At 39.7% G+C, this 22,681-nt stretch overlaps 1 protein-coding gene across 4 annotated transcripts in view; it reads right to left on the bottom strand.

Annotated features, from left to right (window-relative positions):
* Window positions 1-22,681, bottom strand: part of cdc14ab (cell division cycle 14Ab) — a 40,094-nt gene that overhangs the window by 11,626 nt on the left and 5,787 nt on the right. For all 4 annotated transcript variants that reach the window (XM_026146209.1, XM_026146211.1, XM_026146208.1 and 1 more), the window contains exons 2-10: window positions 22,076-22,166; window positions 21,510-21,585; window positions 20,423-20,515; window positions 18,942-19,021; window positions 11,827-11,893; window positions 11,407-11,469; window positions 10,580-10,667; window positions 4,609-4,839; window positions 3,866-4,004 (exon numbers count right to left, since the gene is read on the bottom strand). In XM_026146209.1, the coding sequence (XP_026001994.1) occupies window positions 3,866-4,004; window positions 4,609-4,839; window positions 10,580-10,667; window positions 11,407-11,469; window positions 11,827-11,893; window positions 18,942-19,021; window positions 20,423-20,515; window positions 21,510-21,585; window positions 22,076-22,166 (928 nt within the window). The remainder of the gene's footprint in view (window positions 1-3,865; window positions 4,005-4,608; window positions 4,840-10,579; window positions 10,668-11,406; window positions 11,470-11,826; window positions 11,894-18,941; window positions 19,022-20,422; window positions 20,516-21,509; window positions 21,586-22,075; window positions 22,167-22,681) is intronic.

Raw genomic sequence — 22,681 nt, 5'->3', positions numbered from 1 at the left:
TACAGGTTTTAAGAGCAAAACTGGATGGTCACACATTAAAGTAGTTTCTGCACTGTTTCAGATGCAGGATGAATACAAGATGAGGCTATTTTGAGGCACTATAAAATTAACTTTATTTTCAACAGTCACCAAAACATAAAACTGAATATATAGAAGTCACCAGTTAAATCTTCTAAAAACTAAATTTAAAAGTCGACTGCCCTATCAGAAGGTTTCTTGAAAAAACAATGATATTACTATCACAATATTTTCTGTTTCACTTCTTTTGGTTTCTTTCTGGGAGTCAGTGCTGGTGGTCATGAGTATCACACCTTCCATTTACTTTCATGTGCTTCTCACATTTACTAGAATACAGAGGTGTGGACTTGAGTCACATGACTTGGACTCGAGTCAGACTCGAGTCATTAATTTTATGACTTTAGACTTGACTTGAAAAAATGTTCTAAGACTTGTGACTTGACTTGGACTTTTACACCAATGACTTGGGACTTGAATTGGACTTGAACCTGTTTACTTGAAAAGACTTGATATTTTACCCCAAATATAAAATTTAACACGCATATTATATAGAGATTGAAAATGTGACGTCATTCACGGGTAGAACCGCAAAGGATTCTGGGAACTCGTGGCAAGAGGTACTAGCGCACACAGACTTTCAATTGAAATCAGTTATACAGCGATAAAAAGAAACACAAAAATGTCAAGAAGCTGTTGTATTATTAACTGCAATAGCCGGTCGCATGACAGCCACGGGAAGCCGACGGGTAAAGAGATCGGTTGTTATCGGATTACGTCGTTGAAGAGAAATTGTTCGAGCCATGTTTCCGAAGTAACAAAGACGCGACGGATGGCCTGGATTGCAGCCATTCAAAGATCAAATATAACGTCCCAGAACACTCCAGCTCACAGGTTAGTCTGCTCCAAGCATTTACACAAAGGTCAGTCTGCTGTTGTAGTTAATGCGTCATTTTCATAACATAATTGGTGATATAGGTTACAAGCAAGTCTGGCGCTGAACAGAAATTGTCGCGCTATGCTCCTTTATTTATTGTGCATAAATAGTGAATTGTCCTGACACAATATTGCGTTTCGCTTCTGTTATTATGGTACATTGACAAAAACATACTTTTATTCACAGGATAAAACGGGTTTTTTTGTATCACTAATTGCCCAGTACGATTACAGCATACAGTATTATTGTCACTGCTACATTTCTGTGATGCTACCAGAAATTATTTCCACTACTAATTAATTATCGTTGAGCTCAAAGGTCCTATTAATAAACGGTTAAGGAATGTGTATTTATGACGACAGTTTGTGAGACTGGTAAACTTATGATACGTACGATGGTCTTTCGTTCTACACGGTGCATTTCAAGGTCCTGTACCCATCCGTCGGTAAACTGTACCTGGGCTTGTTGCAGTGACCTGAAGTTACTAAACTTCATGAGTGTGTGCACTCACTCCAAGAACCGTATAATTATAAATATGCATATAAATATGCTACGATGAGATAGCTGACTTCATCTAACTAGCAAATGTTGTCCAGGCTACGTTGGTGATGCAGTTTTTTTTAATGTGTATGATATTTTTGTCATGCGATTTTAAAGCCGGTCCTGCAACCGCATCCAAGAATAACATGCAGCTTATCTCAGAACTGTCCGTGAAAATTATTCTTGGAGCTAGGTTTAATTGAGCTGCATTTTAAAGAGGTGCAATTTCACAATTTGTGTATATTTTCTAAGTTCACTATTTTGTCATGTGTTGAGAAAAACACAGATTTAAAAATTACATGGTCTAATATTTACATTTAGCATATAACTGCAACATGCTTTTTTTCGTTTTTTTGAATGACTCGAAAGGACTTGAAATTCAAAGTTTCAGACTTGTGACTTGACTCGGACTTTTACACCAGTGACTTGAGACTCGACTCTGACTTGCCTGACATTACTTGAGACTTGACTTGAGACTTGAGGATAAAGACTTGAGACTTACTTGAGACTTGCAAAACAATGACTTGGTCCCACCTCTGCTAGAATACCCGTAACCCATGATCATTCATGTAGACAGGGCAGAATGAATGTGACATTAACTTGTTGCACCATCTTGTGGTACAAACTGGCATTACACCAAACGATAGTTAAGTTTTTTTGTTTATTTCTTTTTTTTACACTGCACTTATGTAGTAGATACAGTGGTGGTCAGAGCTTTACTTTCACAAATCACATGCATGGATGGCAAGGTATTTTTGGATGGTGGAATAATACAGACATCTTTTATGACTGTATTACTACTGTATTATAATTTTGGTGCACAAGTTTGAATTTATTTTGGATTTTCTTTAATGCACACAGAATCAAAATAATACATAGAGGCTCCTCCAAAATTTCTTTAGGAAGTTTTAGATGTCACAGGCCTTTGGTTACTTTCAATAATTAACAGTTCTCTCTCCACTGGCAGTGTCACAGAATACTTAAAGACAGCCTCTGTACAACCATCATCAAAAAATATGGTCTTGATCCCTCTGACCACAACAATTACTGACCCATCTCAAAGTTACCTTTTATAGTTGCATCATGCAACTGAAAAAAAAAAACATTCAGGTTCACAGCACTGAGGCTGTGCTTATTATGGTAAAATGACATTGTAAGTGGTGACACTGCTGAAACTGTCTTATCTTATATTAGGGAATGGATGTGTGCAATTAAAAAAAAAAAAAAAAAACTCATTTAGATAAACTGCATCCAAGCATCAAGTCCTTCATTTTTCCTTTATCAGTTTATGCAAAATCAGCTGTCAGTAACCTGGGAGTGATATTCAATTCTAATTTCATCTTTGTGAAACATGAACAAGATCACCAGGTCCTGCTACTACCAAGAAATATCACAAGGACAGGATCACCTGAGAAGGAGAATTGTAGATTTACACAAGTTGGGAAGATATTTTTCCCGGACCACTTTCTAAAGAACCATACTTCCCAAGAGCATTACTTCCAAGAATTGTACAAAAGTACAACTTATTTGGATTGGCCGACACTTTGCCAAGGTCTGGACAACGAGCCAAGCTCTCACCCTCAGATGACAGGAAACTGGTGGAACACCAAGTTAAACACAGTGTCCCTATCCACAGTGAAGTGAGTATTGCTTCAGGATGGACTTTGAGGGCGCCGACCGGGGCACTTACTTCAAAATGAACACATTTAAGCTTGACTGCAATTTGCAGCTGCGCACATGGACAAGCCAAATGCCTTCTAGAGAAATGTTTTATGGTCAGATGAGAAAATGCCTGAGCTGTTTAGCCAAAATGACAGGAGATATGTTTGGAGGAGTAAAGGTGAGTGTTTCAAACGTAAGAACACTCTACCAACTGTCAAGCATGGTGCTGCTCATGCATCATGCTCTGGGGCTGTTTTCCTGCCAGTGGTACTGGTGCACTGCATAAAGAGGATATAATGAAGAGGAAGAAGAACAACAACTACCTCAAAATTATTCAGCTTCAGCCGAACTCAACAGCTAGATGGTTAAAACCTGTGCCCCCAATCTTTTTTTTTGTTTGTTTTAAATACGATGTATGACTATATAATCATTCCACCCTGCAAAAAGAGCAGCTACAAAAAAAACAATTAAAAGCCCAGAATTTCAGTAGCATTAATGCCCACAGTGAGTATATGTAAACTTACCAAAACTATAGATGTTTGTGGACAAAATATGAGTAAATTTTGGAAGCAAGTTAGTTTGATGCATCATACAACTGAATACTGTTTATCTTTACATCTTAAGAATTTGTTTGTTGTTCTTTCTGAAAGATGAAAACACTCACAAAAATGAAAGGCAGAGATACAATCAAACAAATAATGAGAGACCTACTCCTCTAAGAAGTTCTGCTGGGGTCCAATCACAGAGCCCGGTCTGCAGATCCGTATCCATGCGATGGCCTCACCTGCTGTGAAGCGGTAATGTTTCATCAGGTAACAGCCAATTAGAGTTCCCGTCCTGCCCAGACCAGCTGACAGAAAGACAAAGAAGTGAACCAGTGAGTCAGCAGAGAAGTATTAAAGTAGACTTCAAACAGCCTTCTTGTTTGTTTCTATCACAAACTCTGTGGATGAACACCACTAACTCACTGCACCAACTGCAGATAAGTACCACATGCTAAATGACAATAGACTGGTCACTTCCGTTAAACTTCTAAAGCCTGCCTGAAGGGTCTAGGGATTTGGAAAAATCCCCTCACTTGCTCCAAAATGTAAATATTAGGGCTGCAACTATTCATCCTGCCTGCTCAAGGCTGATGCCAGCTATCCTATATTACATATAGCCTTACCTGCAGCAAACAGGGGTAAGTCTAAAGGGGGGCATGGGGTGTATTACATCATATTTATTTCAAGGTATTAATAATACTTTTTCAGATTGAAAGTGAAATAATATAAAATACTGTGTTAAAGGTTTTTTGTTGTCGTTGTTGTTGTTGTTTTAAACAAGTTAATAAAAAGCCATGAGCCAGTAAAACTGTGAGCCACTGACCAGGGGGGGTTTAGGTTGGACACTGAATTATTAATAATATTAATTAACATCTACACCATCAGAACCAGATAGAGGACAGGACATACCCTTGCAGTGGACGGCCACAGCACCATCTGTATTCTCACAGATGTGCAGAAAGCGCCGTGCGATGATGTCGTTGGGTGTGGTGCCATCTGGGAAGAAAAGGTCGTAGTGGCTGAAGCCTGCATCAGTGAAGCGTTTGGCGTCGTAGATCTTCTTGTTAAGACGGATGATAGTAGTCACATTGTGTTTTCTGAAGTATGGGAAGTAAGCCTCAGGAGCATGCAGAGGGTAACCTGCAGTAGGCAGAATGACAATAGATGTCACTTACATCCTTTAATGCTTTTGTTTCATTGGGAGACTAGATTGGCCTGACTTTGGTCAATGTAATCACACCTGGTTAAGCTGTGATGCCACATCATTGTCATTTGACTCAGAACACACTATATATTGTTTCTGCTTATTTGATCCTGGTGTATTTGCCTCTTTTCTCATTTCCTAAGGAGAACAGAGGTGACGAAAAAACAGTCTGTATTGCAACAAAACAAACAAATTAAAAAAGTTTGCTGCTCTATTGCTTCCTTTACCTAGAAAGGTACAACCTAACCCGGATCCAAATAGGTGAGTGCATAAACTATTGCACTAACATGAGACCATTAAAGACAATACTCCTTGGGGTTGCATGAAAAAGCTCAGCAGACTTTTACGCCAGATCCCCAATCTGCTGTGGTGGCCTGTTTGCATAAGCACTTTAATATCACTGGGTAACAAACAATCTACCCAAGATTTTAATGAATATTCCCCTTGCAGGAAATTTTAACTGATCAACTTCTGTGTCGGGCAGTTTTGAATAGATATGTAATTCAGTTCCTCCCAAAATATGAATTAATAGCCCAACTCATCCCAGGAAAATAATCATTTACCAACTTTTTTCTTACTTTATTAGCACTAAACATAAATATTCCTAAATGTTTTTGTAAATGACATCCTTCAACTTGACTCAACTCTACTGTTTCCGTTGTTTTGCATTAAAATTGAATACCACCTCAACATGTGGACCGTTATAGCGATGCATTTAAAAGTTGTGGCATCATTTGTATGTGACACAAAAACAACAACAAGGGCGGATGTCGAGGCGATTGTACGCCTGCTTTTTTTTTTTTTTTTTTCAGGCTCTGGGACCACGCTGTTCGGTTTGGCCATTTCCCTTGCTGCTGAGTTTCAAAATTTGCAGTTTGGATTTTCATGAAGGAGTCATTCTTATGATCATCGAGTGACTAGCCAACCAGTGGCATACAGTGTATAATTTCACATTTTCAGATAGATTCATGAACTAGGTACCAAATGGAAAACCATAGTGGGAAGGGCTGAGGGAGAGCATGGATCTCCGCTACACGCTTAACCAAGACTAAGACTAAGTATGTATTATTGTAGGGTCTACCTTACAATATAAAGCACCACGAGGCAACTGTTGTTGTGATATGGCGCTGTATAAATACAATTTAATTGAACTGAATTGAATGAAAGCAATTAACAATCAGCAATCTCTCTTTAAGACAGCCTTTTGACCAAATCTGTCCCCGGGCTTCAAACAGGGAACAGCACAGGGCAGTTGATAACGTGGGAAGATCCCACAGTGGCACAAGCAGGCTAGAAGTTTACAGAAAATTACAGATTTCATCTGGCTATTGGTGAGTGCAAAACTAAATCAACTGGTCTGAAATGAGAAAAAAAATATGAAAAAGTAAAAGTTGTATAGATTTAAAGAGTTAATATGGCTAATGAACAACAGTTTATTTATTTGAAGTGTTTAGATGTACACAGCTTACAACTTGTAAAAGTGAAACTCCGTAACATAAACTTAACCCTACTGGAGTGCGTGCATGTGTGTTAGACTGAAGATTGTAAGAGTGAATGAGAGCCCCAGCTGAGTAGAGACAGGGATGTAGTTTACATATATAATTATTAGAGACTGAAAAGATCTATTAAAAAAAACAAAACAACAACAAAACATCAATTTCCCTCATTTGCTGGTGATTTCACCAATATTTACAAGCTAAAGGCATTTGTAGTTTACACATTATGCAACACAGTAAACTTATATATCTCTACTAAACACAGGTGGATGTTAATTTGTCTTTGATATGCCTTTTTACATAAAAATGAAAGATTTACTTTTTTTTTTGGTTATTATTTTATGTGTTACATAACATGACACAACACGACAACGCCAATACCGCCTAGGCCATTTCTATGCCATGTCTACCAATTCACCACCAGCTCATCACCATGACAGCCACTCACTGGGAATGAAGACTGCTAATGCTTGAGAGAGGGTCCTGGAATAGGAAAGACCCCATCTAAAGCCCACTCTGTCAACATGAAAACCAGGCCTGTTGTACCTACATGCCAGGATACTTAGAAGCCAGTTCAGAAACCCCTTCAACACTTCACTGATGCTTTTGCAGGAGAGGAGTATGTGACCCCGCCATACTTCAGACCTATGCTACAACCATTTAACACTAGTCTCCTGGCACCCAGAGACGGGGATAGTAAGCTGTGTAAATCCGGCATTGTGGTAGTAGCATCTGCTACTCAACACACTCAATACAAGCACTAGCTACAGGACAGTGTTGCTACTTCTTGTGAACTAGTATATAACTGCAGCATAACAAAGTTCCCAGTGACTGCATTGTGCACTCAACTGTGGACATCTGTGAGTAGCAAGATCAGATTTTTGAATGTCATCTGACACCATGTCACCCTATTATATAGGATTCCCTAGTTCCTCCTGACAGGAGCATTGCTGAGCCAGCCAATAGGGCAAACTGAGCATTGTATGGCCCATTGGCCACATCTAGTCCCTTGGTTGTTGCTGACTGGCCCACATGAGGTCAATGGTAAATTAAGATTTAAAGTACATAAGTATACATTCATGCAGTTTGCATGCAGTCTGTGGCAAATCACAACACAACTATATAGAAGACTACTGTTTTTTTAATTTACTAATGGATGCATGAAGATGATTGTAGGGTTTTTACTAGAGATGGACCGATCCGATATTACGTATCGGTATCGGTCCGATACTGACGTAAATTACTGGATCGGATATCGGAGAGAAATAAAAAAATGGAATCCGATCCATTAAATATCAAAAAAAGCACCTCAAAAAACTTGCGACACGGCGTAACTCGGCTCATAACCATAGCACGTCGGAGCAGTATGCATCACGTGATAGAGCGGCTGTGTGTATTTGTAGCATAGCTACCAAACCAGCATTTCATCTCCGAGGAAGTTATCCCCGAGAGAAGTAAAGCAAATGCTTAAGTTCATCTCTGAATGTTTGTAAAGCATTCCCACGTTAAGCTTAACAACCGATATATGGAGCGACTGCCTCTCTCTCCCTCCCTCTCCTGCTGCTACTTCAATCATGAAACTGCTTAATGATCAGCTGATCTGCTTTTCTGTCAAAAGTCCATCTCTCTTCTTTGTTTTTGCCCCACTTCGCGCCAGAAAGAGGAAACCAGCGGCTGGACAACAGCAGCACGTTTAAGCTTGATAAGCTGCTGTTAGAATTGATTTAATATTACTTTCTACACCAGGATCCTTTTCTACGCAGCTGACGGCTGGTAACTGTGCAGGGGCGGATCTAGCAAAGTTTAGCCAGGGGGGCCGATAGGGCATTAACAGGGAAAAGGGGGCACAAAGACATACTTTTCTTTCTTATTCTCATTTAAAATGTCTAGCTTTTAATAAATAATTATCTGAATCTTACACCCAAAGTTTTAATCTGTTTTAATCTAAAATGTATGGAAGTCCATTACTGTATATAGTAACTGTTAAGTCTAATATACCCTAGTAAGCTATCCGATTGTTCAGTCTGACGTCACTAGCCGTGTCTGGGTCTAAACTCCGCTGCAGGTCCATATATCAAACGATCACTATGGCATTACTGAGAGTTGAAAAACTGTCTAAAGTCTTTCATCTTTAATAAAATGATCAGCGTTCTGCTCTACCAGGTGTAACAATTGAGTTTAACATCCAGGCAGCCATGAAAACGGAATTTATGACATTTAACGGAGTTAGAAGTTAGCAGGGAGTTAGCTCGCTAGCTTCTATCTAAATACAATATAGCATGTCCTGACTGCGGGGTTTTGGAAACAAATTAAAACGTACAGCTCTGTTATCACTTCCAGCATAAATGAAGACAGAAAACTAAACAGCAGTGACGTTTGTAGGGTTACTGAAGTTGGGCTAGCTGGTATATAATGATGTGCTACGTGACCGCTAGCGACACAGCTATGTTAGCATAATATAAACAAGCTAACTTTTTTTCCCACTCGATAAAAGTTAACGTGAGTGTTGTCGGTGGTCAGGAACAAATGTAATCGCATGGCAGGATGCTGTAAAAGGACCAAACTTCAGCCAGGAGAACAACTGAGATCCATCCACATATGAGGTTAGTCATTCATATACTGCTGCATGGGCTGGGCTGTAGTTTCATCCTAAGGTTTTAAAAACTGAGCTTAAATAAATGATTAGTGGTAATAAAAGCCGAGGGAGGTCAACAGTGATCACTGACTGTTTTAGGAGCTTTTTGAGATCAAATAGAAGAAAATACATAACATTAAACATGTTAACAACACAAAAGCCATATTAAACGCAGACTACTTTAGACCCGGAAGTAGGATTCGTCGCGTCATCACTGAACAACCGGATAGTATTTTTCCCTTTGGGAAGATACCATCTGTGCAGTCTGCAAATCTGTTGAAGAAAGATGTTGAATCTATTTAATTATTCTTGAAAAATAATTTATTTCTGTGCATTTTTTTTTTTTCACACTGCGTCAGATTAAAGTTGATTACGTCAATTAAGCATCATTTTGCTGGGCGTTTGCAACCCTATTAGTTAGATTGCTTAATATTTCTGCTAAGTACTCTTTAAAATACCAGAATAGGGATGATGGTGTAGGTTTAAGTTTATTAGATTGATCAGTTTTGCTGAACTATGAAATATTTTGGGTGCAGTGTATTTTTTTTTTTTTTTTTACATACAGGTATAACAGAATAGCTTTAGTGTTGTTGTTTATTTAAACTTGAGTATGAACTTATACAAAATGCAGCAAGATATTAAAAAAACATTTTTATTGATTAAAAAAACACTATATCGGATTCATATCGGTATCGGCAGATATCCAAATTTATGATATCGGTATCGGACATAAAAAAGTGGTATCGTGCCATCTCTAGTTTTTACTAAAATATGGAATTTTAAGTATTTATTTTCTGTCATCGGCAGCAACATAGCCAAGCGCTTAGTTTGTGGAGAACAGAGAGCTGTGTTTCAATCACTATGAGGCCCAATGTGCAGACAAAATACATGAACCTGACTGTTTGCAAGCGGGAACCACACAGCACACAATGCAACGGACGCTTACGTCGCCTTCTGCGGGTGGTGGGCCTACAGGTATGTGGGCCCATGTCCCTTTTCGGGTTGTGCCCGACCGGGCCCTACAGACTATGGACCAGCCACCAGTAGCTTACCCTCAGGCACCCTCCCTGGGCCTGGCTTGAGGGCGGGGGCCCTAGTAAGCCTATCCCAGGCAAAGTAAACTGTTCCCTGGATCTTCTGCTCTTAGGGGTTTTTGAATCATTCAATTTGCCATGGGAGACACTACCAGGGGGCAAAAACATTTCACATTTTCCAATGCCTAACTAACGTCTACTCTTACCAGTAAAAGTTTATAACGACACAAAATGAATACTGAGCAGACTGAGTTTATCTTATTGCCCCGGACCTCATAATTCGTGTAAATTAAATGCTCATCCCTGGTATACCCCAGCTGAGGTAATGGTATCTGACCTTCTGATGATGTAACTGGAGGTGTTCTAACCCTAAACCCACTCCACCCCCCATTTCCACAACCGACCAAATTGATAACAGACAAGAAAATGATAATATATGCTAAAACAACACACACCCGACTCCCTTGCTATTGCAGAAAAGACAGGCTGCAGTCTGAACACGTTCACTCACCGTTCTCAACTTTAGTTTTAGGATGAGGACCACTGAAGGCCAAAAACTTTCCTGGTACAATCCAGTTCAGATCTCCATTCTCCACGCGCTACCAACAAAAAACAACAACAACAAAAAACCTTTAGAAGATGTAGTCAAAATTCCATTAAGAGTAAAAGCAAGCACACACATCAGATTAACAAAGCTAATTACAAGACTATCAATTATTTAGATCATGAATGAATGCTTGCAGTTCTACGCAAGAAATGATGATGAAAATCCTGAATATTTGTCAGTTAAATTTTAACTAATAATGCCCTGAGAGCTGTACTTAATCAAATTAAGAAAATTACAAATACGAGTGGTAGATGCTGTTTATGTAAACAAGGGGAACTTCCTGTATATTTATGTGTATTTCCATCAATATTTGATATAGATAAGAAGCGACAGGGGTCTAAGATGTACCTGTGTGCCAAGCTTGCTTGCTCAACTCATGATTTTGCGCATTATAGTAAGATTCTTTCCATTCTGCAAGGAGTGCTTTTGTCTACATAATGTGAGAATAGTAAACATCCTTTTAGTCTGCAAAACAAACACGCTGAATTTTGTATTAATTTTGTGCTGACTTTCTTTAAAACAAATCTTAATTCATTACAAATGTAGACAGAACTCAGTTGGAGTGACTCTCTTCGTGTTTTGCTTTGATGTCTAAAGTTATATGACTGTCAACCAGGCTCAGATTGGTTTTTTGTCTTTCTAAACCTTTCCCTTCTAACTGAATTTTAAAGACTGACTTGATGAAGTAAACACTGGCAGCGGCTGGCAACTAATGATGCGAGTATTCATACCTCATAGTGTTCGTACTCGTCTACATCAAAGGTTTCGAAGTTGAAGAAGCCATGCTGCAGAGCCTGAAACACAGAATGATTGACTCTGTAAACAACTGAACAAAACTGAGGGCAGAAAGATCGGCAACAAAGCTGCAAGATGGCTGCAGTAATGGTCTAGCAGAGCAATAAAATATAAAGATATAAAAGATATAACAAAAATGTTAAAAATGTAGAACTCAGTACATTACAAGAGTAATTTGATCTATGTAAATGTAACGTGTGTAAACTGTACTATAGACACTAAAAGAAACAGAAAATGTAATAATGCCCACAGAAAAAAGGTAGTGTGGAACATCTACTGTGGAAAAAAAAATGTCATTAATCCAATAAACTAAGATTTTAAATTCAAGTACTCAGCAGATGGCACATTGACCTCACCTTCCTGATGCCCTGCAAGCAGTCCAACACAGTCAGGTTGAAGGTACAATTCCCAAAAGAAGCATCCCTGCAGAGATACATATTGTGAAGACACCATACATTCATATAAATGGCCTCCTTGACTGCCCGCCCAAACCAACGTTCCTCCCACCACCACATCCTAGTCATTGAGAGAGCGTCCACTGGCCTGAAGGTGTGTATAGACTGCGTAGTCCTGACTTGATGAGTTAGCTTTTATCTGCTGCGCTTCGCCAGAGGTTGTTTGGTTTCCCTGATGTATAAATCATGGCAATCCTCCTGGCACTTCACAGCGTACACTATATTACTCTGTGTTGGGAGACCCGATCCTTGGGGTGCACCAATTTTTGGCGCAGCATGTTTTGGGGTTTAAAAGACACAGAGACGCTGTGTTTAGAGAAACTGTATCTTAACTGTTCCGAGTCCTGACACATAAGGGATCGCTCCAGGTTTTCGCTTATGCAACAGTTTTCCTTCTTTTATTGATATGTACACCATCCAAGTTTTAGGTGACCATGTCCATGTGGGTATTCCAAGAAGTAGGTTTGGCTATCAACTCTGAGTTTGTTAACCCTGAGATGAGGGACACTCTGGTTTTCTGTTCCAGAAAGAGCATCAACTTCAATCCTGAATCAGTTACCAGGGTAACACACACCTGGGGCCCGTTCTTCGTACGTCGCTTACTACATCCAAGATCAAATGACACATCCAAGACCAAATCATCGCGCTAACCGTGAGCTCGCTAATCCGGTTCTCCGAACACACCTGCTGTTGACGATTAGTACAGCTGGATGAAGTAATGTGAGATCACTGGGTGTCGTAAAAGGAGCTACGCATCGATAGTAGAAACATTGATCGGCAACCCTCTGATTGGTCGGCGAAAATGTCGAAGGAGCGCGCTCGGTATTTTTCGGCAGCAGAGCAAGAACTCTTGAGTGAGGGATTTCAGGAGTTTCAGAGTTTAATCAGAACGCAAGGCTGCAAAAGCAAGGAGAGAGGGCTGGCAGAAAGTTACTGACAAATTAAACTTGTAAGTAATTTAATAATAACAATAATAATAATGGAGTGGATTTATATAGCGCTTTTCAAGGCACCCAAAGCGCTTTACAATAGCACTATTCAGTCACTCTCACATTCACACACTGGTGGAGGCAGCTACGGTTGTAGCCACAGCTGCCCTGGGGCAGACTGACAGAAGCCAGGCTGCCATATCGCGCCATCGGCCCCTCTGGCCAACACCAGTAGGCGGTAGGGTAGATTTATCATATCACACCATATTATCCAATATTATATTACATTATATTATATTATAATATGTTATATTATATCCCCTTTCAGATTAGAGCCACGACAGGACCCACTAGAACATGGGAACAAGTAAAAGTGAAATATAAGAATATTCTACAGAATGGTAATATTTATCACTTATATTGCTTTTCGTCTCTTGGAAAGAGACCCTGAAATAATCTGTTTGTTTGTTTATAACAGCAACCAAGAAAAGGGCAGAGCAAAAAAAGACAGGTGGTGGTCCTGCATCCCCTCGTCAACAAGTTGGTTAAGTGAATAATACCCTCACGGGAAAATCGATATCTCTCTATGAGCACACTGTCGCGCTGAGCTAAAGGATCCTGTCTGTCCCGCAATATACGCTGAATTCTGAGGACTCTCCTTATCAATCTCGCACCTTCCGCAATGGGTGGCTCGCGTAAACGGACAGGACATGGCTGCGACAGACTTCCCAAATCCACCTTCGCCGTGGTCTCTCATCTTGATTACATGGAGTAATTTGCAATTACTACTCTGAAATATGAATTACATCTGTAATAATCACATACATGTAATAGAATGTTAATAGTACATTTCCCTTTTTTAGGAAATGGCCTGTATGTATCTGTGTGAAATCAATAAATGGATCTGGTGCTGCATTATCTTTAGTTACATTGATGTTTTTTTATTTATGGTGAAACAGTGGTGGAATATCGCTGTTGCTTTCGTATAAATGAAGCAGACATACCTGCGTGGCCGCGATCTAATCCTGTTTACATAAAGTAAACCTGCTCCCGAGCAGGTTTACGCTTACGGATCTGTTGCTATGACAGCAAGTCCCGGATGAGCTTCGGAGAACCGAATGATCCAAGATCACGCGAAAGAACGAAGAACGGGCCCCTGGGGTCCGTTCTTCGTACCTCGCTAAGTAAGTTAGCTGGATTTGATTGTTGACGATTTCGCGTGATCTTGGATCATTCGGTTCTCCGAAGCTCATCCGGGACTTGCTGTCATGGCAACAGATCCGTAAGCGTAAACCTGCTCGGGAGCAGGCTTACTTTATGTAAACAAGATTAGATCGCGGCCACTCAGGTATGTCCGCTTCATTTATACAAAAGCAACAGCGACATTTTACCACTGTTTTACCACAAATAAATATTATCAATGCAACTAAAGATAATGCAGTATTTGATCCTTTTATTGATTCCATACAGATACATACAGGTCATTTCCTAAAAAAAGGGAAATGTACTATTACCGTAATTGTCGGGCTATAAGCCGCTACTTTTTGCACAAGCTTTGAACCCTGCGGCTTTTAGTCAGGTGCGGCTTTTCTATGGATTGTCCATGATTGTTGTCATATCGTAAGACGATTTGTTTTGTTTGTTCCGCTGTTGTACGGCACTACGTTGCCTGGCGGAAGGATCGGGGTTCAAGAGTGGTATGTTAGTCACATGTCCTTCCGCCAGGCAACATAGTGCCGTACGAAGTAGCGCGAAAAACAAACTTCAAAGTAGCGCTACGCATTCAGCGGGAGTCGTGGATGACGAGCAGCGATAAACTTGCGAAAAGCAAGTTATGCCCAACTCCACCGGTGGATTCTGACAGCGTGGAAAAGTGTGCAAACATCCACGATCACCAACGGATTTTGAAGGGCTGGACTGCTGCATGATGGAGAGGAGGACACCGCCACGGCCCTTCTGAGGGTGTTCGACTCTGACACTGACAATGAGGATTTCTTTGGTTTTGTAAGTGACGAAGGAAAGAAGCTGAGAGTGGATGACGAAGCCATCCTGAGCCTGTTCGTTTCCGACACTGGAGAAGAGGACTTTGGTGGTTTTAGAGCGCAGGAAGAAGAGAAAGATGGTGAATGACTGACTTTTCTTCTTGTTAAAGCCGTGTCACTGCACCTGAGCCTAAAAGGTAGTCCGAATCTATTTTCTGGTGTGCTGTAGGTTACTGTTATGTACTACATGTGCAAATATGTATCCATAACTTGTTTTTCAAAATATTAATAAAAGGGGTGTGTCTCCAAACAGCCATCTCTTTCCTGACAATTCCCTTTGTGCATATTCTCTTACATATGATGAGTCAACATTGAAACACCTGCGGCTTTTAGTCAGGTGCGGCTAATGTATGTACAAAACAGGATTTTCCCCTGATTTTAGCTTGTGCGGCTAATATTCAGGTGCGCTTTGTAGTCCGGGAAATACGGTAATCATTCTATTTCATGTATTTGATTATTTCAGATGTAATTCATATTATAGAGTAGTAATAGTAAATTACTTCGTGTAATCAAGATGAGAGACCACGGCTATAAAAGCGAAGGTGGATTTGGGAAGTCTGTCGCAGCCATGTCCTGTCCGTTTACGCGAGCCACCCATTGCGGAAGGTGCGAGATTGATAAGGAGAGTCCTCAGAATTCAGCGTATATTGCGGGACAGACAGGATCCTTTAGCTCAGCGCGACAGTGTGCTCATAGAGAGATATCGATTTTCCCGTGAGGGTATTATTCACTTAACCAACTTGTTGACGAGGGGGTGCAGGACCACCACCTGTCTTTTTTTGCTCTGCCCTTTTCTTGGTTGCTGTTATAAACAAACAAACAGATTATTTCAGGGTCTCTTTTCAAGAGACTAAAAGCAATATAAGTGATAAATATTACCATTCTGTAGAATATTCTTATATTTCACTTTTACTTGTTCCCATGTTCTAGTGGGTCCTGTCGTGGCTCTAATGTGAAAGAGGATATAATGTAATATAGTATAATATGATATAATATAATATAGTGTAATATAATAAATTTACCCTACAGCCTACTGGTGTTGGCCAGAGGGGCCGATGGCGCAATATGGCAGCCTGGCTTCTGTCAGTCTGCCCCAGGGCACCTGTGGCTACAACCGTAGCTGCCTCCACCAGTGTGTGAATGTGAGAGTGAATGAATAGTGGCATTGTAAAGCGCTTTAGGTGCCTTGAAAAGCGCTATATAAATCCACTCCATTATTATTGTTATTATTGAATTACTTACGAGTTTGATTTGTCAGCAACTTTCTGCCAGCCCTCTCTCCTTGCTATTGCAGCCTTTGCAGTGTTCCCTTGCGTTTTAATTAAACTCTGAAACTCCTGAAATCCCTCACTCAAGAGTTCTTGCTCTGCTGCCGAAAAATACCGAGCGCGCTCCTTCGACATTTTCGCCGACCAATCAGAGGGTTGCCGATCAATGTTTCTACTATCGATGCGTAGCTCCTTTTACGACACCCAGTGATCTCACATTACTTCATCCAGCTGTACTAATCGTCAACAACAGGTGTGTTTGGAGAACCGGAATAGCGAGCTCAAAGTTAGCGCGATGATTTGATCTTGGATGTGTCATTTGATCTTGGATGTAGTAAGCGAGGTATGAAGAACGGACCCCTGCTTGCTGGCAGGTTTTCTTCAACAGCCTGAGTTTCCCTGACTCCTCCCCTCCTGCTGCACCTGAACCAGCTGACAGACATCAATTCATTTCATCATTCATTAAGTTGCTATCGGGGTGCATAGGTGAGTCAATTAATTTCCAGAAGTTTATGTTTGAAACAAATACTGAAACCCATTTTGTGTATTTAACATGAACACTTTTACAGACATTCTGTCATCATTTATTTATACACAGATTTATAATAATCTCAGAATAAAATATAAGTAGTCTCCATCATTTTAATTGTGACTGTGTGAATATGAATGCACCTGTCAACCTGTTTTTTAGTTAAATGTGAAACTGTGACCATCAGGGAGCCCATCATCTGTTAATGAAGGGTGATATTAGATTAAATTATAAATGCTTACACCGGGAGTTTGTCTTTAAGCATTTTTATCCAATAATGGAATTCTCTATTACTATTATTGGAATTGTTCATAAGCAGCAAACGGTTTTATTTATTTATTTTTAATAAAACAGACCTGAGGGCAGAGCCACTCTGGGTAACTAACACCCAAGGTCCATCAGTAAACTGTGTCTGATCCATTTTTCCACATTCAGATCTTTAGTTTGTTTTCACAAGTTTTGTCGCTCTCTTCTTACAGCTGAATAATTACATTTAAAATCAAAAGTAAAATTAGTATTTAGTTTTATCTAATGAAAGTTCTTATTGGCCTAAATCATGAAAGCAGAGCTGTTGCAATTTAAATATTATATAACAAACTATGAATGAAATAATGTGTTTTGACTGTGATGATGACAGAGTGGCCCAAACAGATTAAAATGACTCTTCTTCCCTCCTGTTTTTATGGATGAATATCTTGGTCAGCACTGACGTGTGTTCATATTCCTCGGTTCATTGGATTAAAATTGAGGCGCTGCACTTTATTTACCATTTATTTAACAAAAAAAACAACAACAACACACTGCTCCAACATCTGGTGTGGCAAAAACAGACATGTCATTTTTTTTTTTAAACATTCTTCTTATTTCTGTTCAGGCCCAGACACCCAAGCTGCACCTCCAACAGATGGCCTCAGTCTTTAGGAGTAGTGTTTGCTGCAGCTGCTTTAGGGGTCTGAATCCTTTATAGCTACAACTTAATGGAGCTGTGATCAGACACTGAACGTTTCACTACTAACCCTCCCTGGAAAGGTGGGCCCTACCCATCATGTTTAATCCATTAGCAGCCAGGTGAGACCTCAAAGCTTCTCATGAGGCCACCAGAAAAACAGAGTCCTCCTCCGTTCAACAGCACGCTCAGCTGTTATGTAACAATTCAGTGAGTGACAACAAGAAGTCCTTTATTGTAAGCACGCACTCTTACACAGAGCTCATCTGCTCTGGGTCGGTCTCTCAGTGACTGTTAGCTGTGGTATACAAACTGCTAACACGCTTCACTTAAACGATAGCTGCATCCCTAAACTTATTTTAGTAAGAATGACTTTTGTTTTATTAATGACAAATGTTAAATATTCAGAGGAAAACCACAGGTCTTTTAGAATAAAAGATAAAATAAGATTCTCTCACACACACACACACACACACACACAATCTAAGCTAAGGACTAAAAATGTACCTTACTCTGTGTTCTTGGAAAGCTTTTCGACATCAATAGGAGGACATTTTTGTGCTGCTGAAAACACATTATGGTGGTGTCGCCATTAATTGTTAAAAAAAATAATAATTTGGTGTTGAAGTTTTTTTTTTTAGTTTTGATTGGCTTAGCGTTAGTAGACATGTTTGTTGACATGACCATAATAGAGTGATAAAAATTAGATTTGGGGGATTTTGGGCAAACGCTACCTTTCTACTTTTGGATATTCAACATTGTAACCGTACAGCTTTGGTTTAATGCCACAAAATAAGATAATCCCATCAAAATAAAGAAATTTGCATCTCAATACTGATACCAGAGAAGTCCTCTGAAAATATTTTATTTTATTAAACTTCCACAGAGATAATAATGCATTCAAATTATTAGAAACAAATAGTGCTACAGTAGAAAGCAAAAGTGTATAACCAACATATGCTTTCTACTAGCCAAGAGCATTGTAAGGTAGGGGCGGCTAGGTCGCCAGCCTGAAGACAGATCTGTTGTTGTTGTTTGCTTCACAACATTTAACTCAGCTCATAAGAACACTAAATACTATTATTTTTCAGACAAGTCACCATTTAATTTTGGAAATGCAGCACACAAATGGAATAAAAAAAGAATTCTTATTTTGAATCAACCTTGTCATTTGTTGTTTTGTTTGTTTTTTGTTTTAATCTCCAACTTGAACTGCAAGTTATGGATCTTCAACAGTGCTGGTACAGATGTCTAGTATGGTAAATGTACTTGCTGCAGTAATACTACTGTTGAGAGACTCACCTGAAAGGCAGGTAAGCAGCATTTGAGCCTGAGATCAAAGCTCTGTAGGCTTCTTCTGGGGTCTTCTTCAAGTAAATCACCTGAGGACAGATATTAATAGAGAATGCATTTAAAAAATGCTGAATGTTTTTAAGAAGCTAAAAATTGATACCAAAACATAGTTTTGTACAACTTTGGCTATAAAACGGATCAGAATGATGACGGAAGAAGCTGAAGATTTAACAATTGTTTAAGGGTTTATTTCAATGTAGTGACAAGATAACGTGCACAGAAATCACAGACTGATTAAATGAGGCGACAGGAACTGAAATGTGGAGAATCCAGCAGCACTGCTCACTGAGTCATGAGAGAGTCTCATCCATGAAAATCAAAACCACCTTTTTTGAAACCTGGAAATGACGGAAATGACTACCAAAAAAAAAAAAAAAAAAAGCAGTAATCCACGAGTCTAACGAACACACCGTTGTGTTTAGCGCTGTCTGCTGCTGTTTTGGGAGATCCCCCCAAAATTACCTCTGACAAGAAAGCCTCATTTCTGCTCTTTAATACAGAAGAATTTTAAACTTTTACAAATGATGCCAAATTGCAAAACACTTAGCTCAGTCTGTAATAAAACCTCTGTAACTTTGCTCTGCTTCACTTAAGCAGCATCAGGTAATGTTCATATGCAGATTCATGGTTTTCTTCCATTTTTCATCTACTGCAGAATGTTTTTAAGGTGGTTATCGGCTATAAAAAGCCAGGCCAGGAAAATCTGCTTCATGTTTTTTCTGCATTTTATCTTCAGTTACTTTGACACAAAGGCATCTGCTGTGATGCTTATACCTCTGAAGTCTCACAAGTGTCAGCTTTGTTTTTAATATGGATATGTACTGATAAATGATCAGAATTATAATATTTCTGACTGAGTCAATATTGAATCAAATCGAGACCTTGTGAATCAGAATCAAATTGATTATAGAAATCAGTGGCAATACCCAGCCCCATTGCTGATGGACAGAAGCATGTGCGCAGTTGATATCCATTAGTGATATCCATTAAAGAACAGTCATAATGAACACTTTGAAGATTATTGCTGAGTTTTTGTAGATTACATTTTTTTCCCCCATTTAACAACATCACTGCTGAGTATTTGGTAGTCTAAGGAGCTTGGAAAGTATTTGGTACACTTTGTCCTCTTTAGTGTTATGCACTTCTGGAAGTAAATTAAGTCAACTTAAATGCCTTAAGCTGAATTACACCTTACATAGTTTGAGATCAAGTGCACCTATTAATGGGCCTGCCCTTCCATTGTGTGCGTGTGTGTGTGCCGATGATGTCACACAACTGACAAATTAGTTCAAAACACTGCAAAGATGATCAAAAACAAAACACATGTCACTTGTTCTTCTTTCCTTAACTTTTTGTTTGTTAGCTTCACCTCTCCTATGAAAAGCTCTGATTTATACACAAAGATGGATAAGAAGCAGAGATGTACTCACAGCATAGCCACCAATCAGCACAGCCGCGTTGGATCTCTTCCTTTGATCGAAGCTGGTGTAATGAACAATTCGCTTCCTGGTCAGTGTGAATGACTGCCAACAACAAGAAAGAACCCACGGTTAAACAAAGTGGACATGAAACACTAAATGCATAAAGACTAATTTACACCATGGAGCCCTGCTCTCAAAAACTGACATATATGTAACTGTAGCTGGAATTAAGAAATAAGTGCTTAAAGGGGATAAGCTGGAGGAGGTGGCTGGGGAGAGGGAGGTCTGGGCCTCTTTGCTTAGGCTGCTGCCCCCGCGACCCGGCCTCGGATAAAGCGGATGAAGATGGATGGATGGATGGTGCTTAAAGTTGAGTTTTAAAAACATGTCTAGTGCCATCTTCTGTTAATACCAAACATTAAGTCATCAGGTCGGTTAGTTGGTTGCAGTCAGACTTACATGGGTTTATGTTAGAAAAGTAGTAACAGAACCAAAAACTCATGGGTCACTTTTGTGCTGCACCCGGCTGTAAAAATGAGTTTTGTTATAACTGAGGATATACTGTCTACTTTCACTCTTGCTCTTTAAGCAGTAAGTGCTTCTTCATTGATTGGGTAGCTGCACCGAAATGGTAAAATCCATCTGTTAGCCATAATGTTTAGTTTTGTAAAGCACCTTAAAAATGAGGACCGTTTTGTTTTTGCTTGCACGTCTGTCGGGTAAGTCCTGGAAAAGTTTGAGGCTGCAGTGCACAAGTGAAGGCAGCAGAAGATGTGCTGCCTGGTGTGGGATGAACACGTAGCACAGATCAGTGTTTATATGGGCGTTTTGAGAATGAACATAGGCTGTGGATCCAGATCGTCCAGTCAGCTGGACGTCATGACAAATGACAAGAAGAATGTAATCACTGTGGCAACGTGCAAACAAAAAACAGAGGTTTGAAGTCAGAAGGAGGAGTGGAAATAAGATGACACAATCTCACAGCAGGTTCACTCACTGCCACAGAGTGAACCTGCTGTGAGATTGTGTCATCCTGCATCTGTCCTTTTGCATTCTGGGCATTCCTGCACAGGGTGAGGCAGCAGTAGAAACTCACCTTGAGCTTCTTGTTGAGCTTGCAGCAGTATCGGTACAACATGGCCAGGTTCAGAGGCCCAAAGTCTGCGTAGAAGCTGCAGACACAAAGGACATAGAATATACAGTCAGTCAGACTCCTGCTGGCTGAAAAGGAAAGTGATACAGAGAGTGAAAGTCTCCATTTAAATTCCTGAAGTACGGTATTTCTCCTGTAAAGGGGTCACGCTTCAACATTTTAACTGTCCAAGCAGGACTAACTTCTTTTAATGTTCAGTCAGGCCTCTAAAATTTCCAGTCATCAGCATCCAGAAAAGCACTCAGTTGCTTTTATCCCTTTTACTTCATTAAAAAAAAAAAAAAAAAAAAAAGTAAATAAATAAATATTACACTGTTGAATGCATCTCACCTCTTTCACCTACTATGTGTGTGCCAGGTTACACATGCACAGCTCAAATCCTTGGTACACTCTTCAAATACAACATTAAACACACTCGTTGACAAAGCTGGTTACAAATGCCTGGCTTTGCAAGTTGTATATAAAACACACATAGTCAGAATGCAGTGCAGCAGGTGTGATATACTTACTTTTCATACACAAACTCGTCATCAGTGCAGAAGTAGTGTGTGTTGGCTGTGCTTTTGGGTTTACTGCGTAACGTGGCGAAATACAGGCGCTCTGTTAGAGACAGATATGAAAGGCAGTTAGATTTGCTGATTGTGGAAATCACTGCCTTTCCATTGTATACCACAACTTGCTGATAAGTTTTGAACCTTCAACGCTTACCAAAAAACACACAGGTCAACTATGGGCATTCTGCTTCTTCTACTTTTATGTTGTGCTGTTCCTGTATGTCTACAACTCTGAAATGAGGGTTTAGGAAGCTCGTCTCTATGTAAAGAGCTTAGCTTTATTTTTATTTTTTTAAACCCACAAGAACATTGTAGTGCAACACAGTCTGGACTGATTATTGCTACAGTTTGATCTTCTGGAATTCTGAATTTAACTTCAGAGATTACGAAAGCCTAATAAAGGCAGCAGGAAAAGGAAAAAATAAATGGGGCAGAGTGAGCAACATTTTAGGTCCAAACATCTCATTCATTTCTGAAATCCAAACCTTAGTGATGAAGCATATTTTTCACCCTCTCATCCTTGTTTATACACTAGTATGAGACACAGACACACACTCATAA

The sequence above is a fragment of the Astatotilapia calliptera genome, chromosome 17 (assembly GCF_900246225.1).
Source record: "Astatotilapia calliptera chromosome 17, fAstCal1.2, whole genome shotgun sequence".
Classification (NCBI taxonomy): domain Eukaryota; kingdom Metazoa; phylum Chordata; class Actinopteri; order Cichliformes; family Cichlidae; genus Astatotilapia; species Astatotilapia calliptera.
The sequence above is the reverse complement of the archived record's forward strand: the minus strand, read 5'-3'. Positions and strand labels throughout refer to the sequence as shown.